At 34.7% G+C, this 18,605-nt stretch overlaps 1 protein-coding gene across 12 annotated transcripts in view; it reads left to right on the top strand.

Moving 5' to 3' along the window:
- The window catches only part of SLF1 (SMC5-SMC6 complex localization factor 1), a 34,829-nt gene extending 17,747 nt beyond the window's left edge, over positions 1-17,082 (top strand). For 5 of the 12 annotated variants that reach the window (XM_038124593.1, XM_038124592.1, XM_038124595.1 and 2 more), the window contains 7 exons: positions 6,174-6,318; positions 8,370-8,515; positions 10,410-10,576; positions 11,080-11,183; positions 13,238-13,330; positions 13,722-13,904; positions 16,221-17,082. In XM_038124593.1, coding sequence (XP_037980521.1) covers positions 6,174-6,318; positions 8,370-8,515; positions 10,410-10,576; positions 11,080-11,183; positions 13,238-13,330; positions 13,722-13,904; positions 16,221-16,717 — 1,335 coding nt within the window. In that variant the 3' untranslated portion in view covers positions 16,718-17,082. Of the gene's footprint in view, positions 1-6,173; positions 6,319-8,369; positions 8,516-10,409; positions 10,577-11,079; positions 11,184-13,237; positions 13,331-13,721; positions 13,905-14,323 lie in introns of all 12 variants that reach the window. The other 7 variants (XR_005255325.1, XR_005255326.1, XR_005255324.1 and 4 more) reach the window with 7 other exon arrangements.
- The last annotated feature ends 1,523 nt before the right edge of the window (positions 17,083-18,605 follow it).

Here is an 18,605-nt window from a genome sequence, read left to right as displayed (position 1 = left end):
AAAACTAGTACTTTTTTGTTGTTGTTTGATAGATATGCATTGTTTTACTGTAATAAAATGCCCTGGTTTTCTTCCTAAGTCTTTTAGTTTAATTTGGAGTATTTCCTAGGACTTAGCATAAAAATAGAATTGAAGGCAACTTAATTGCTATTCTGTGACCTGCTGACCAGCAGGACATTGACCTGAAAGATACTAAGTGTCCTCCATGCCACCTATTTCTTTTCAGAAGCAAGAGGCCTTGTAAAACATCTTTGACTTCTAGATTCTCACATAAAATAAAACCTAACTGCTGTCTCTGCATTCTCTTTTAAATTATTGTGAGCACACAGAATAAATAGGTATTCCATTCACTTTTTCCATACAGTAACAGAACAATAGAAAATCAAGTATTTCAGGGAGAAAAAAGCACTTTCAATATAATACCAAGTAGTTATTGCTATGAAAAGCAAAAAGATTAAACATAATGATTTAAACATAATGAGAGCTTCAATCATCTTACCTAGCCAGACCTCCTACCTTTTTTGAGGGCTATCAAAGCAAGACATTGTGAAACAGTGCTGCTTTTTATCTTCGGTCAAGGTATTTAAAAAGTGCCTAAAATTAGGCTTCTATACCCATATTTGTATTTAAACAACCTATCTTTTTAAAGGTACTGAGCAGCAAGCAGGCTTACATGCAGTTGCTGTCAGTAGCCATTCTGTTTCTTTGGAAAATGACACTGCTTTCATATTTTACCTGGTTTTGAATCTGCAGTTTAAGTGTAGGTACCATATAGTTTTTACTGCTATGCCTTACTTTTACAGGTTCCAGCACTGTAAGCCATGCCTTTCTCATCAACCTTTCTTTGCATTGGCAGAATAACAACTTTTGTCAGACTGTGCTACATATATGAAAAATAAGCTTAATCCCCACACACAACATAAATAACAGAGATCTGCCTCTTATTTGGATTCTATTTGTTTTATATACATATATATCGGAATTGTTGTTTCAACACAAATCCTGGATCTCTGTTGCTTTCTCACTTTGATCTTATGCACTGTAGTGTAAACTACCCTACACAGATGAATTCTAGCCTTAAAAAGCAGCTTGTTGCCTCATAATATCTGTACTGTATTATGTTTTTTTCTAACAGCTTTGTTCCTCATATTTATTTATCTATTGCACTTTCTTTCCCATTGCATTCTTGGCAAAAGCACATTCTAAACCAAAATACCATATTTTTACAATTCAACTCATTCGTCCCTTCATTCACTCTCAGTCTTGTTCTACTAAGGCTTGATATTCTTTCTGTATTTGCAGACTAATTTTAAAGTTCCATTGCACAGTTTAAAATGTCATTCAGAAAATCAAAATAGTGAAATCTCCCTAGCTGTGCAGACAAAACTGTGTTTTCTCTTTCCTTTTTGTATTATTTATTTCAGAGATACCTAAATAAATACACATTTAGAGGTAGCACACAGGGTGCAAAATTGTCATTAGAGGTAGCACACAGGGTGCAAAATTGTTCTTTCTGACTTCAGTTTGAGGGTGTGAGTCATTGTTACTAGTTTTGTTATATAAAAGCTGTTTGCTTAAGAGGTAACACCTTGGCAAGAAGCATTAGGGCCATTCAGTAGAAGTAGGGCCATTCAGAAACCTAAATGAAAGGAATGATTTTGGATATTGTTACTCTCTGCATGTGGTTTGTAGCACAGTGCCAAGGGGTGACCGACCATATTTCTCAGTGCACCTAAGTGTATTTGCTTGCAGGAAGAAACAAACGTGCATGTTGTGATATACCAAACTTCTGTACAGTTCTTCAGTGAAAATATCTCTAAATGGAAACTGATTAATAATTTAACTAAATTCTTTCTTTGAACATATCTAATATAATATTTTCTAACTGGTAAAAGTGAGCAGTTATTAATTCTTTTCACTTTTCAGAATGAGAGTCTCTCTTTTTGTGATTCAAAGAGGTTGCAACAAAGAGCACTGAAGTGCAAGGAAAATATCTGTGTATGTTTCCTCTCTTCTAGTGCTGAGTTGCTGCAAAATTATGTTTTATGTACGTGTGTAAATATACCATGTAAAAAGAGCAGTCCAAAAAAAGTGAAAAACAAAGCATGAAGTTGAGTGCATTTGTTTTCTGGAGTTACATAGAATTTGCTGTATTTTAGAAGTAGCAGAATTAAAATAATGACAGGAAATTGGATGTCCTCACTGATCACTGGGTTAACCTGTTTGGACAACATGGTAGAATAATATTAATATGCTATTCTTGTAGTTAAAAAGGAACTGCCAAAGAACATAAAAGATTTCCTATTATTTGAGCTCTTCAAATCAATTTTGAACATAATTTTAAAAGGAATTAACATACATTGTTTGTTATATTATTTAAACAGGTTTGATGGGGGAGCTCCTGGTCAAAGGTCCTTGAATCAAATTTCTCAATTCAGTTTTAAAATTTACCAGGGAATGTTGCTTATAACACTTCTAGTTGCATTGAGCTATTGCATGGCTTTTCACAATGTCACACATGGTATCAGAAAAGCTTTTCATCCCTGAAAATACTGGTGGGGATTTTTTAAAAAAAAGCTGTCTTACATAGCCTGACAAAGAGGTGACAAAGGCATTCATTCAGGTTTTTAGTTGCATAGTATAAATTTGTGTGGTGTAGAACCAAATGTTTTTCTTGTCTGTCACTTGCAGTAGTTTTTTTGGAAGTATGTTTAAGGCATTTGAGGACTACTACATTTACAGCACATGAAAAAAACCTTCTTCTTTATAGTTCTAAAATAACTCAGTAATCAAAGTAAAAAAAGTTAAAATTAATTTTCCTATAAGAACTTTTATGTGTAAAAACACACTGTGAAACTTCTGCCACCATAGCGCTGTATTTGACTTGACAAAGCATTAAATGGAACAGCAATGTAGGAATTGCATTTGCTAAGCTAACAGATATCAGTTGAAGTGATGTGACCTTTGTATGCTAACACAGTCAATAGCTTCTTCCCACTTCTGTGCTTTTCTTAGTGAGATAGCTTTGATTTTCAACAATAAGAACAAGGAAGAGAATTTTGAAAAGAGGTTTCACTGCATATTATTTAATTAGCTGTAAATGGTGTAGTGGGTTGATCTCAGCTGGCAGGTAAGTCCCCACCCTGCATTGGGTAGAGGGAAAGAATCAGAAGGACAAATTAAAAAATGTGTGACACTATATAAAGACAGTTTAATAAGTTTGAAGTGTGGGTAAGTGAAAATACTTACCCACAAGCAAAGCAAAATAAGGATTCCATTCAGTGCTTCCCATCAGCAGGTAGATGTTCAGTCACTTTCTGGAAAGGAGGGCTTCATAAGACGTGTCATTACTAGGCAAGGCGAACACCATCACTTCAAACATTCTCCCTTCCTCCTTTACCCAGCTTTTTCTGCTGAGCGCAATGATTAGAAGGCCTTTGGTCATTTTGGGTCGTCTGTCTTGGAGGATGCCCCTCCCAGCTTGTTGTTGTAGGAGCAGAGTGGGGAAAAAGAGGTCTTGGCACTGTCATACATGGTAGCAAATTCCAAGTTTAAAGGAAATGCTTGGGGTTTTTCCCCTTTTTAATACTGTATGTGTTTTCATTACTGTGTATTGTTTTGTGGCTGAAATTGAAAATACTTTTAACATGTTAACATTTAAACATTTTTAGAACATATTGTCCTTTCAAGAAATTAGACCAATTTCCCTCTCTCTCATTTGTAGCATTGAACCATTTACTTAAAATATTGAGGAGAAGCTCTTGGTTTGTCCTACTGTTCTTTTACAAAAATGCCAACCAAGCCTACATTAGTTGGCAGTATCTGGCTTATCTTGTCAGCATGCAGAGCTACTTGGCTTGGCAAATGTAGATGCAGCTGGAGTACCAGCTGCATTTAATATTCACTATATATCTGACTGTGAAAAATTATTAATACGTTCTGTATTAACAGTCTTTATTTCAGTCTGCTCCCTCAGTGTCTGCTTTCACCCCCACCCTTTTTCTTAAAAGTATTTCATAAAGGAATTAGTTAAGGTAGTGATTTGGAAACCATAAAGAGAATGTAAATACTTGTGCTTTACATCTCTATCTACCTCAGATTACATCTACATGTCCTTGATCCTGTCACTTAACTTTTGTTAAAATTCTGCTTATTTGCTGTGTTTGTGAAATTTGTTTCCAGTAAAGAACTATTGGTGGAATTATATTATTCACCCAGTATTTTGCTTTGGGGTCCAGTGATAAAGAGATATACATACTTAAGGGAAATTTAAATGCATTTCAGATGTTTTCAATTGTTCTTTGGCTTCGGTTCCTGAATCTTCAGAAGATAGTGTAAATGCCCCTTTTTAAATATTTAAACTTTAGTTTAAAAATTATACTTTCAGGTTTTTGACATGCCATATGTGTGTTCTCAGGGTTTTTTCATTATGAGAGTTCACAGTTCATCTATAATACAGTATTAAGACATAAGGAAGGAAGGCACAAACCAAATCAAGTAGAGTTTAAGAAAGTAAGAGCTAGTAGGCCTGGAAGCAATCTTGGAGATGACATTCATAACAGATTTTGTCTGGCCAGTTCTTAAAAATCTTAAGTGATGAAGATTATGCTTTCACCCCATACCATGTTTATTTGTAGTTGGGTTTATTCCTTTTCTTTTGAGTGATGAGTAACTGTTAACAGAATGTAGTGACATTATTTGTGTAGTTTTCAACAAATTGCTTTATAATGTTTTTATTATCATCTATGTCACCATCTCTGTTGTTCATATGTACATCTGTTTGATTTATTGATGCTCAAACTGGTTTTGGTGCTTTTCAGCTCCTAAAGAATCCTAGTAAATTATTTTAAACCAACCTTGAACATATTTTGTTCTCAAAGGAGTATCAGACAAATCATTGACTGTAGTGTGTACCCATTAAGTCTGGTTTGTCTCTTATCCAAAATTGTCCAGTGTCAAGTACTCACTATCTTTCACAAGATGCCAAATATCAATTGGTGCTCTAGTGTAACAGTAGTAATTCTCTGGTAGTGCCCTAGGTCAGATTAATTTCATGTGTTCCTACTATGGTGCCTGTGTTCTTCCAAGCTGTGCTTTCAAAATATCTGGTGGTACATGTGGTCAGAGGAATAACTTATTTCAGAGTAATTTTATAAAGTATTTCTACTGTGATTCAGAATGGTATGTAGATAGATGAGACCTTGCAAAGTCTAACTCAAACATTAGAAACCCTGCTTTACCTGACCAGTACTGATAAAGTTCTCATATGGGTGAATAAATGCATTCATCTATCTCATTGTGGTGTCTGGATAGCTAAATTCCTGTGTATTGTCTTGATGCCTCTTGAAGAAAGTACACTTCAGCTTTCATTACTTGTTCATGACCATTTTCACAGGATCACTGAATAAACTGGTTGGAAGGGACCCATAAGAACACATATATATATGTATAGATAGATATATCCTCATATTCTCTCTTTTTTTTGTTTTGTTTGTTTTTGTTTGGTTTTTGTTTTGTTTTGTGTGTGTGTGTGCCTGTTCAAGGTAGAAAATTGTAGGGCTAATATTCAGAAGGATGGCTTTTTTCCTGAATTTGCAGCTGCTCATCTCTTTGAATTTTTTGGTAGCTGAAGAAAGTTTCCTTTTGAGAAGTGACTGCCAAAATTTCTTCTGTGGAGGAAACTAACACTTTGCATCCTCTTCCCTTTTGGCACAGACATACATAGTCACAAAAAGAGCTTCATTTCATGATGAAATCTTCAGAAAAAGGCAATGCTAATAGAGCAGGGAGAAAAAGATCAAATCAAACACAAGGTTAAGGTGAAAAAGAGCAGTACTTGCAATCTTATGGTTAAATAAAACTTAATTTAAGAAGAAATCACATTGCAATTGTAGTTTTGACACCATTTTGCATATAGTTTTGGATGATGTTGTCATAGAACCTATTTTTCTCCAGTGCCAAATCTTAATTGATATGGCATCAGTGACACTAATTTTGGTGATCTGGCTGCAGTAGTTAGCTTTTGAGCAGAAGAACGGCCAATGAAGGAGTGATACAGCAGCAGAGTGAGCTTTTATCTAAAAAAGTTTTGTATGTTATTTCTAGTACATTATCAGTGTGAATTTTTTATATACTACAGATCGATAGATACACCTATGCTTTTTTCCATTTAGGCTTTCAGAAGTGAAGTTGCTGGTCTGTTAAATGCAATTCTTGGAACTGTAGTGGACTATTGGATCATCTCAGGTTTGCTTATGGACAGAAATGTGTTTCATCAAGTGCCTGATTTGGCACATTATCTTGCCATTTCATGTGATGGTGAGTGTTTGCAAGGCCTCTCGAAAGTCTTCTAATCAGACATATGAAGTCCTAATTAAAATCCTTGGTTGTTTATAGTTTCAAATTGTTTTTCACCCTGAGTTGCAGCTGTACACTGCATGGTGTTTACATATGCAGGAAACCATTTTATTTTGTATATGTCTGTCAGTGTCAAGCAAAGATCAAATGGAACAGGTTTTCTTATTAAAATCCCTCTAAATAAATGTCTAAATGTTGATGTGAAAGCAAGACCACACAGTCTGAGGGAGAAAAAAAAATCTTTGGAGCTCCTTGTCAGTTTAGGAGAACCTTTAAGCATATCATAGTAAAACTTAAATTCAGACAAGCAGTCAGAGAGGCACCTTACTCAACTCAGGCAAATTTTGTCACTCTGGAAAATCTATAGATTGCTAAAGACACCTCAGTCATAACTCTAAAGCCTACACTGAACTGTGTGACTTCTACAACTTCAAATGAAACATTTCCATGTCTCCTTCCAAATCCTTGGACTTAATGGAGGGAATGGGAGTACATTCCATTGAGTCCCATGAATTACTGTAGTTCCTCCTCATTAAATAGACTAGGTAAACATCATGACTCAAATAACCATTATCATTTAACATGGAATGTCCATTGAGCTATCTGTACTTTTAGCCACGAGGAGTTGAAGAGTTTGGGAGACAAAATTATCTCAAGAAAGTACTGAATTATTTTAATTTAATTTTCAAAATTAATTCCCACCTCAGCTTCCCCTGACTCCTTTCTAATCATCATTTTTGGTGGTAACAGGTATATATAAGCTTCATTGAAATTGTATCTGCCTTCTACCTAGACACTCAGGAAGAACCATCATGAAAAGAAATTACACTAAAATCTTAATCTCTGGACAATTTGTTCCACTCCAATCTTACAGAAAGTAAATTATGAGAACTTTTATAGGCTGATTTAATTCTTAGAAGGCCAATTCAGTTTGAACTTTATGGCATTTAAATCAGTGGAGCTTTTAATATGTACCACTTCAAAGGATTTTGTAGCTATCATACAATAGGGACAATATTGCATAAATATTTCTGTAAGACTTTTTTACTTTCCTGTATACAAAAGGGAAAACAAGAACAGAATTCAGTCTGCTTATAGAGATTATTTGACCTGTGCCACTTAGTACAATCCACAGCATTCAAAGCAAAATTGTTGCGAGTTTTTCTAAATTCAGTTATACTTAAAGTAGCAAACATCTGTATTCTCAGACTTGGGTTTTTGTTTTGATTGAGTCTACAGATCAGTTAAGTTATGAGCAATTCTTAGCAAAACAGAAGATTCCCTCAATACAGTAAAGATTTCCTTCCTCACCGCAGGTCTTACTTTCCAACCATTTCAGTTGTTATTTCAACAAAATTATTTTCTTAGAATCAAAATACATATTCCTACCACTGTAAGAAAAAATAGTCTTTCCGTCTTCTTTTCCAAAACAGAGGTAGGTCAGACATATGCCTGATACATATTGATATATGTTGTATGGATATGTAAGTTTCTCTGCCACTGTGTGGGGCATTTTTTTAAAAAAGTATAAGCTATTTGGTACATCTGAATGGGATTGCAGTTTGCTTATGGTGACTTTTAATGTAGAACTTGTAGGTCACCTGCATTAGTTGCAGATTTCTTGTTCATGTGTTATAACTCTTACCTGAATTCTCTTTGAGATTTGGAAGGTGATCACTTGCAGAACTTCACAAAAAAAATCTTATTCTTAAAATAAAGATGTAACTCTTAAACATTGTATTAAGAGCATTTTTAAAAGTTGCACACAAAAAGTGATGCTTTGTCTTCTAAAATATGTTTAACATTCTCTCAGTGTCTCATCATCTTACCAGATGATGGTTAAAGTCTATTTTCCTGTGAAGAATTTTAGTAATTCTTATGGAGAATAAGCTTCTGAATCTGCAATAAGAGCAAAAAAGCTTGGAAGCTCTATCTTCTAGATAACTAGGTATGTAGATTTCTGTATTTTAATTTTTAAGTTTACTTAATTTTTTCCAATTGCTTTTTTCCAGATTTTTCTGTATCTCAGTTAAAAATGTTTATTTGTGCCATACCATCCGACTGGCTTCAACTGTTTGTTGCAGAAGCAATTTTCAAACAAATGTGTTTACAGAGGAATATTGCTGTTTCTACAGAACCTCTTTCTCTTCAGAAAATAGTAAGTAACTCCTTAAAAACTTATCACACTTCAGTATTTTGCAAGTAATTTGATTCATAAAAGTCTTGAAATATATCTTTTCTTTGATGTCTAAGGTTATGCTTGTTGCCTGCATAGTCTTTCCATGTGTACCATACATATAGATTTCTCTTTGCCTGAGATCTGGGTCCAGAACAATAGTAAGATTTTTCTTGCCAGAGAATTTGTCACACCTGATATCTGTTTACATGCAGTTAGCATGAAAGGGAAAAAATGCAACAACAGTGAAAGCTTTTAAAAATTATTCCTGATATAATGATTGCAGTGTTACATTTGTACTTAAATCACACTATATTTGGCATTCTCCTTTTCTCAGCTACCTTTTCCTTCAGGGTTTTTGGAGAGATAGGTCCAGGCATTTATTACATTGAAGATTTTTGCAGTGTATTCCTGTGAATTTCTCCTCTTGGACACTTTGTTCTACTCACAAACCTTTGACTGCCTTCAAATCACAGTTCGTGATAGTTGGTGATGAAAAACATGGTAAAAGCTGCAAAAGATATTCATGACTGCTGGCAGGATGCAGGCAAATCAGGGCAATCACACAGTAATGTCATGCCCTAATTTAGAGTCTCATTTCAGTAATCTTAATAGTAATGACTAAAGGGAATATGGAATCCATAGCAGTTTGTTTGTGTTCTACTATTCTACAGGTAGAGTCACAAAAGAACAGATTTATACCCTTGTACATTTCCCATACATAAGTTTCATAAATTTTGCAGGAATTTATTGTGAAGAGAGGTCACTGTTAATACAGTACGTTTAAACAGAGGGTGAACAAAAGACTGTCAGAATTCTTAACATAAACCAACTGCATACTAATATTTGATGTATATTGCCACATATAGAGCAGAATTGCTACTTTCAGTGTCACCATGACTACTGATCACTCTCTGCAACTACTTTAAAATGGTTATTTTGCTTGAAACAAGTCTATGTGCTTTTTGTTGTTTTCCTTAGTATGACTAAGTCTTCTTTCTCATTCCATCCAGTAAAAATTTTCCAGTTTTGCCAGTTCTTCTCATACAGCATCTCATCAGCTTGGCTTTTCTCTGAGTTCAACAACTCTCTGGTGGTAGATGTGCAGTGAAGGTGCAAGTAAGGTGTTCCTCACCTACTGTACATTGCTTGCAAGATCTACAGTGAACTGCTAAATACTCAAAGCCTTCCTTAATATCTTTCTTCAAATATAATTGCTGTGTGTTTGATGAATCCTCCCCACTGGCCTTTTTTCTTATGCTTTTGCCAAACTGCAGGAACTTAGATGACTTTTTTAAATGACCAGTGTAAGTGGGTTTGAAGCTCTGTGTTACTGGAAAGAAGCTAACATCTACAACAGCCAAGGCTGTCCTAATAGAGAGCACCCAAGGGATAACTGGCTTACTGCTTTTCGATGCTCAAAGACTTAATCCAACCCCTCATCTCAGAAGAGATGAAGGAATGGAGTGAGTCTGTCTTTAACCAAATTACCCCCTGGTTTGGAAGAAGGAAGTCTGTAAATACTTTGTTTTAATACATGAAAGTCAGTTAACTGTACTCAAGACTTATGTCCAGCTAAAAAGATACAGATTTTCTCAGCTGCCAGAAACCTGAGAGAGGCCTAGAACTTCCCATTTTTTGTCTCAGACACAAGCCAATCACTGAGGCCAGTGTAAAGAGTGAACTACAAACACATCAAAAAGAATTCAGAAGACAAACTGAAACAATCTAGATGTACAATCATTCAGGGATCAGATTTAAAAAAACTTTGATACATCAAGAATGTAGATGGATACATGTGGATATAGATGATTGCTTTGCAGCAAGTGTAACAAAATAAAATTTCTTCATTTATGAAATATTACTTTTGCAACAGGTCTGTTCCTATTCACCTGCTTTGCGAGAGATAGGGATGCGTGAGACAGAGATACACAAAGCAAAGAAAAAGAAAATAGGGCAACAGCCATGCCCTGAGTCTCAAAGGACATTACAGATGCTAAATGGCGATAAGCAGAACCAAGTCAAAGTGCTGCCTGATCTACCGTAAGTAATACCTATAACATCACCAGTTTTATTCTGCTTTGGGGGACAGCTTCTGACCTGACACATTTCTTGAACTTTATGTGACCTGTTTTGTTGTCTACAAATTACTTCAACTGACAGAAAGCTCCATTGTAAGCCCATAACACCTCTGGGCTGGGGTTTCCCCTTTTCTCTTTGATCATCAATTTCAGTGTATATGCAGACTGATGTAGTTTTATTTGCCTAATATTAAATTTATAGGGTATATACAGAAGTTCACTGTTCACAGAATTACCTTTAAAGAAAGTTTAAAAGTAGGCAATAATATTTGATTTCTGTTTTAAGTACAGCTATAATAAATTAAGTTTATGAGATTTAGAAATTATGTCATTAAGATATTTCCAAAATGATGCTGAAATGGATAAATATAAGTATCCTGTATGTACACATTTAAAACCATTAAGTACATATACATTAAATATGAAATAGTGATTTTAAATGCATCCCCTTTGCTTTCTTTTCAGTGACTTAATCTTTAATAAGATTAGAGCGAAAACAAAAGTCCAGACTGCACACACCAAAGGGAGTTATCTTTTGGCTGAAGAGGTACACAAGAGAAATACTAAAGGTATCCTACATACCTAATTTATGTTAAGAAGTTTAAAGTGGTTAGAATGTATAATTTCACGTCTAAAAACTTGTCCTGATGAATGCTGGACTGAAATGATGGCTTATGCCTAAGAATTATTTTCTTATGGTTCAAATTTCTCTTTTGCAATGTCTATTTAAAAGAGGAATTTGTATTTATGGTAAAAAAAGTTGCTTTCTTCATTACCCTCCTCCTTCCATATATTAAATCAGTGTACAGTTTGTGTGAGTTCATTCCAGTCTTGCCTGCCTTACTTTGCTAATTCACCTCAACCTGTGCTTGGTAGGATCAACGTCTTCTGATTTGCAAGTATAATTCAGTCTTCATCTCTCTGAGTCCTAGACATTTTGTGAACAAAGACTGAGGAGTATGCTATGTTTCATAGCTGTTTTAAGCATATGGACTGTTTTCTTCCAGGCATTCAGCCCAGACTATGAAATGCACTTGGCTTTTGTTTTAACTATACTGGAACTCATGTACCTAAGGAATAAAACAGCACTGCAATAATTCATTTCATTTCTTATTTACTACACAAGTTTAATAATTGTACTTTGCATGAGGCTTGCTTTACTACAGAATTGCTTGCTGGAACTACTTTTTCATCTTCATCATCAGAAATTTACCTACAACTCTATTAATATGACATCCAGGAGACAGCTCAGAAAAAAAAAATGGCAAAAGCAAGCTGGAATTCTTCAAAAAATTAAAACCAGAATTGTATCACAAACAAAAGAAGACCTCACCCCCTTTAAAGGTTTAAAAAAATTCAGCAACAGAGTCAGACCATACATTTTAAAAATTTGCTCCCTTTGGTTTTATTGCTTTTGCAAGTAAAATTGATGTGAATTATTACATCTGATTTCTACGAAGAAAAGTGAGCTGAAAGACTTGCGGGGGCGGGGGGGGTAGGGGGAGGGAAGTGGAACCAAACAAACCAATCCTGCTTTTTTTTCTATTCTCCCCTACTAAAATTATAAGTAGTGTCTTCTGCTGAAAGAATGGGCATGGAGCTGACAGATATATATAGTAAAGGTATTAATATAACAAAGTGTTCCATGTAAATCTTATTATAAAAGCTAAGAGATCTACCCTAAGATGTCTTGAATTTCTAAGATGTTTTGTTCATTATCTTTCACCTGGTATCAGGATTTTCCTCTGGCTCTTGTTCAAAGCTGATCAATTATTGAAAAGAAAACAGCATTTAGAATGTGTCTGAAGTTTTTATTACACAGAAGCTAGTGGTGTCTATACATACATAAGCAGCAGCTCTCAGTTGTTTGCTGTTTAATTTTTCACATTTATTTCAGCTCTACAAGGTACTACACTTTGGGATTTTTTTCCCCCAGAGTCTACTACTAGTAATAATTTCATTATTTATTTTTTATTATTATTATTATCATTATCATTATCATTATCATTATTATTATGTTATGTTATATTATATTATTATTTTTGTTGCTGGTATTGTTGTTATTAATTTTGCTCTTTCTCCCCTCCTTCTCTACTATAGCCAAGTCAGAGAGCCTATTGAGAAACAGCAAACTAATAGATTTAAAGTTTTGATTTATATTTGAGTGTGTAGAGGCACTTGTGCTTAGCCAGAAACATTCATTTGAATTAAGCTATAAACGCTGCGTAAAAAGACCCATACATCTTAATGTAGGTTCATGAATAAATTTAAGGGAGGACAAGTGCACTCTAAAGTTTTATTGCTTCAAAACCCAGTATTTTTTGGTGTTTTGTGATCACTTGGTGCTTTTATAGTGTGATTGAAACTTTAAACCTTGAACTAGAGGGGAGATAATTCCTGTGTTAAACCATTTGCAGTACAATTTCATTGCTGGATCTCTGGTGGAACAGAAGCTCCATGGGGTTTTTCTTCTTTTAAGGTGTTTAAAAAGGATAAAGAAAAATCATACTCATTATTGAGTTTTCTGGTATATAACCAAGTCTCCAAGTTCCAGACCCTTTGATTATTTTCTTTAGTTGCTATCTTGTCTAGTCTAGTGTAATCTATTAATTTTTCATGGTAGGAGAGACAGCCCTGCATAAAGCTTGCAGAAATAACAAAGTGGAGAGATTGATTCAGCTTCTCTCTTTGCCGGGAATAGACATTAATGTTAAAGGTAAGCTATTCATTTTCTCTACAGCACTAAGAAATTAAGACACATAAAGAACTATATTAGTATGTGTTTGGTAATGAGTTTGTATTTATACAATCTGAAACTCTTTCTTTTTTAAATAACACAAAGTGAGGACTTTGCAGCAAACATTGAGGTTAGATGAATTTATAACTGAAGTGTATTTTAACATCACATTTTCTACTGATTTTTTTAAAATGCTGTGGTTTTTTTTCAGATGTTTTTTAATAGAATTTCTTGTTTTGAAATCGTAAGCTGTCATTCCAGCTGTAATGAGTACTAAGAAAGTAAAGTGTTTTCCTGTCTAATGAATGACATTATTAACATTTCGGTACTACTTCTGCTGTTTTAAAACTTCCCTTGATTTATAATTCAGATTATGCTGGCTGGACGCCTTTGCATGAAGCCTGTAACCATGGTAGCACAGTGTGTGTCCATGAAATTCTGGAGCGTTGTCCAGAGGTAGACCTGCTCAGTCAAGTGGATGGGGTGACTCCTTTGCATGATGCACTGTCAAATGGACATGTAGAAATTGGCAAGCTGCTACTTCAGTATGGGGGTGAGTGCATTTATGCTAAACTGGTTTAAGGAAATTATCCTCTGTTCTGAATCCGTATGAAGTTCTCAGTGTTTTTCTTGATAGTTTCCTAAAATACAAAGTTATTGTGAAATATTTTAGAACATTTTTAAGCCAAGCTGGTTTGTTTACAGTAAAAATGATACTGTTTTCACACTTATCTTGATCAGCTGAATATGAAAATAACCAGGATTTCCACATGTTTTTCTAATATGGTAATGTTTTTATCCTGCATTTTACACCATATGCATTGCAACTATATTCTCCACTAATGAAAATAAAGATTACCTAGTCACCAATCAAGGTTAAGTATTTTCTATTGTTTTGATCTATTTTTACAACACAAAACCAAATTGGTTAAATCTCTATATATTCATGTATTTCAACATAAATTTTTTCAGCATTTGTGAAAATTGATGTGATGGTCTCCGAAAACAACTAGGTTAGTAATTAGTTTAAGAAAGTAATAGATATTGTAATCATGATAACTGCTGTTTAGGGATAATAGTGGGAGGGATGCCTTAGTTTCCAAAAAAAGTACAAGTATGTACTGTACCAATCTATTTTATTTATCATGTTTAAAAAAAAAAAAACAACAAATATCCACAAAGAATCATCTTGGATAGCAACTACTCCTTCTTTTAATTAATTTACTATAATGAGTGTTTGCAATATCGGTACCATTGCCCTACTCTGTCAGTGTAAACTGTGCTTTATGTGCCAAACCCAGATTTTTTCAGTAAAAATCATTCTGTGCTTAGTCATGAGGCAGAAGGGTGTATTTAGGCAGCCTATTAATTAAGGTAGAGAAACTAAATTTTAATAGATACTTGGCATATGACCATCTGTATTTACAGTCTTCTCCTGCCCCCTAAAGGCTGTGTCTGTTGTGCAAGCACTAGACCATAAAAAATACATTCCCTCTGCAGTTCTACCTCTGTTTACTGAGTCTCAGTTCTGTAGCTCCCAGGTGTTTTATATCTCTACTGTGCCATGTCACCTTGGCATGTAACATGCCAAGCCAACACCTGGGCTCAGTTCAGTCAGCTGAAGTGATGCAATAGCAAATCTTATAGTGAGCCCAGCTCCCCAGCTGGAAATGGCACTGCACTAACAGATGTGCATTTTTCCTAGGCTGTTGTGAAGAATAGATAGTGGGTGATCTTGTTATCACAGGGGAAGCGCTCTACTTGCACTTGCATCCATCAAGGTTTTCTGGCAAGTGTAAGTCTGTGTGTACCTTTATCTTTGCCTTTGTCACACTCTGAGTTATGGCCTGTCAAGTAACTGACAGGCCCATGGTAGAAAGCATGTTACCTATTCAGTGTGAATTTACTTAGCTCAATAATTTAGAACACACAAGTTAATGATAATAAACAATCAGTAATAATAATAATAATAATAATAATAATAATAATAATAATAATAATAATAATAAGGCAGCTTTAATCTGAGCAAAATTAAAATATCTGTTACTGATACAAAATATGGGAGTTCACCTTTTGTCATTAAAATGTATTTCTGAAGAAGCATTCATTTTATAATATGGTATCATTACTTTAGCATAGTAATACAAATTTATGTAAGATTCCTGATGTGTTCATATTTGAAAAACACTTGTAGTGTCTTAACAGCCTTCATTTTTTCTTACTGATGCAGCATTTCTTAAACTTCCCAAGAGATGTGTAAGCTCTTTAAATATTAATAGGTCCCTTGTAGTAATAAACAGGAAATACTAAAAGGATTTATTTGTTCAGATTAGTTCTGAACAAATAAGCATGTCCCATTTACTTACTTTAAATCTATTTATTAGAGTAATTATGTTTTGTGTTTCAGAAATCTGTTAAGATCAAATTTTTAAACTCAGTTGTTGGGGAAGGCTTGGATTCCTACCCCAACAGCTTACCTTGCTGCACAGCATAAGGCAAGACTGGCCACACCATCCAGAAAAATAAAATAAAGGCCATCATAGTAACATGCCTTTAATTTGAAGTCAATGTCAGCGAATAACCTAGTCTACAAAGTACTTAATAGAATTTTACAAAAGTAATAACATTATATTTTTGCATGCTCTATGCAAGTTAACACAATACTGTAAAGAAATTGTTACAAAGGGTCTCTCTACAGGTTCTATCTTGTGTTGCAAATATGTAAGTCGTCAGTTACATTAACATAACTTGGTACAAAAAAGGAACTTAAACACCTGGCTTCTGGCGGTAAGCAACCCAAAAACCTTGTTCAGCTGCCAATTCATCACAGAATGTGCCGTTGTTATTAATCTTTGTGTTTTTCCTGAAGGGCCAGTCCTTCTAGAGCAAAGGAACTCCCACGAGAAACTGCCACTGGATTATGTTGAGTCAGTCGCAGCAAAGGAAGAACTTCTGAATCTTGTTTATCCAGGAGAGAGCATTGAAAACTTCTATGAATGCAGAGAACGAGATTTTTGCAATCAGAAGAAAGAACTGTGTTTGATTTCATTTATGAAGATGCTGATTAATTTTTGTTCTATTTATAATTTGTCTACACCCCTGACTGTAACTATGAGAGCAGTACCTTGTTCAAGTGTACTTCCAGTAATGGTCTGTGATAGTTCTAAGATGAAAAATGCATTTTCTGGAGATTGGCTGGTAGATACATATTTTAAAGAGCTAGAAACTTTTGGAAAACTACCACAGTTTCTTCAAGAAATATCTGAAAGCATGTTATTCTTCCCTGGTGAACAGGCAAAGGCCTTATTAGCAGTTCTGGAAACTATGGTAGAAGCATGTCAGTGCCTAAATCCTTCTAGCAGTTAAATTCCAAACAACCACATTGGCTGAATCTTGAGTGTTACTACCTTCTACTTGCCTGACAGATCTGGATGTATGTGATCTTAGGAATGTGCTATATCATTTACACTCAGTTAAACTGTCTTGGAAGTTTTGGGTTTTTGTTTTTTTTTTTGTGCCTCGTGCCATATATCTCTTTGGTTTTCAGAGGCAGTGACCCTAAACTTAAACCAAGCAGTTGATTGTTTCATTTCCTTAGAAAGGCTTGTGTCTACGTATTTTGTTATCCCTTAATAAAGCTAATGTTATAAATATGTCATTAAATAAAAGCATATGGAAATGCAAAATCCTTCTATCCATTTTTGTCTTACTGAATAAAAAATAAATTAAATTATGTAAATTAATTGCATGTTGCAAAATTCAATAGAGAAGGCACTGTATATTTACAGAATGAATATTTAACATTTCCTATGTCTTTGCTTGATAGAAATGGTCACACAAAGACATGTGGAAAATGTTGTTCCTCATCAGCACTATGTTGCTTTTAGTCCCATTTATTTGTGCAGCGACAGTCTCCAACTGAAGGAGACTCAGACACTTGGGTGATCTGCAAAATTCCAGTGCGTACCACTTGCGCTTCCCAAGTCAATGATACTTTGAAGAACTGAATTCACCCCTGGCAAAACTTAAGGCTGTCCTTGGCTCTGCTCCAAATCACATTGGCTTGCAGTGATTTGATAAAACCATTACTCTGGCATGTAATGATCTGGTATCACTCCTGGGACTACCTCAAAGGAAGATGCAGGACATCATATCCTGAAACTAAGAATGGATATCCTTAAAAATTATGCCCCACTTAATATGAAACTTTCATTCTCCATTCTGTGAGTACATGCAAACTATACATGATAAACCCTCTAAACTAATGCCCTAACCTAACAATTTAGGATTGTATGCTACATATTCTATCAGACTTTTAAATTAAGAAAAAGAGAGATTCCCATGCTGCTCTTAAAAAGGTGTTGAAGGCAAGGCAGCTTAATTACCTAATTGTTCTTATGGGTTTGGGGTTGTAGAAGAGTCACGTATTTTGGGGAACCCTTACTGCTCATTTACACAAAAACAACTACAGTTCTTGCCCTGTATCTTTGTAGAGATCTAAGTAATTCCATACAAGGATCTGGAAGAGAGACACTCAAACAGAAGTTTATTCTTTTCCCTTCCAAGCGAAGAGTAATAAGAGCTGCTTTAGAGTGAGCATACATTATTTTTTTTTCTAATAGATTCAGTAATAAATGACTTAGAAACTTAGCCTTTAAAAGGCAGATATGAATAAGCAACATTCCAATTTCCAGTTCTTCTGTAATAGCCATTTATAATATTTTTTTAAAAGAAAAAAAAAAAGAATGTGTGTGGAGTAAGAGCTGCTTAAGTAACTGATCTTGCTAGGCTAGTGGGATTAAATTCCATTGATGCATCTGGCATGTGGCACATTGAAATTTCCATTTAGCCTTTCTGCAGCTGAGATACATGATCTTACAGCAATCCACAGAAGATGCTCAAACCAAGCCGACTTTGGAACCAGACCTTCCTTACAAATTTTCCATGCTTATTAATAACCTATTATTATTTTTATACATGCAGGCAGAGCAACCTGCTCTAACAGACTAAAACGACAGTGCATATTGGATTTGTTTCTGTCTGTGCACTTTTAATTTTTTTCTAGTAAGAAACACTAAAAAAACCTTTGCCATATATGAAATGGGCTAATAAAACTTCAGTATTTCTGTAGGACAAAATGAAAGAAATGTTATGTGTTTACATTCTAAGGAGTGCAAAACGTAAGTTTACAATAGTAACATTTGCTTTTAGTCAATAATTTGACGCATAATTGTGAATTTTGAATAAGTGGGAC

Source organism: Motacilla alba, chromosome Z (genome assembly GCF_015832195.1).
Source record: "Motacilla alba alba isolate MOTALB_02 chromosome Z, Motacilla_alba_V1.0_pri, whole genome shotgun sequence".
In the NCBI taxonomy this organism is placed as follows: Eukaryota; Metazoa; Chordata; class Aves; order Passeriformes; family Motacillidae; genus Motacilla; species Motacilla alba.
The sequence above is the reverse complement of the archived record's forward strand: the minus strand, read 5'-3'. Positions and strand labels throughout refer to the sequence as shown.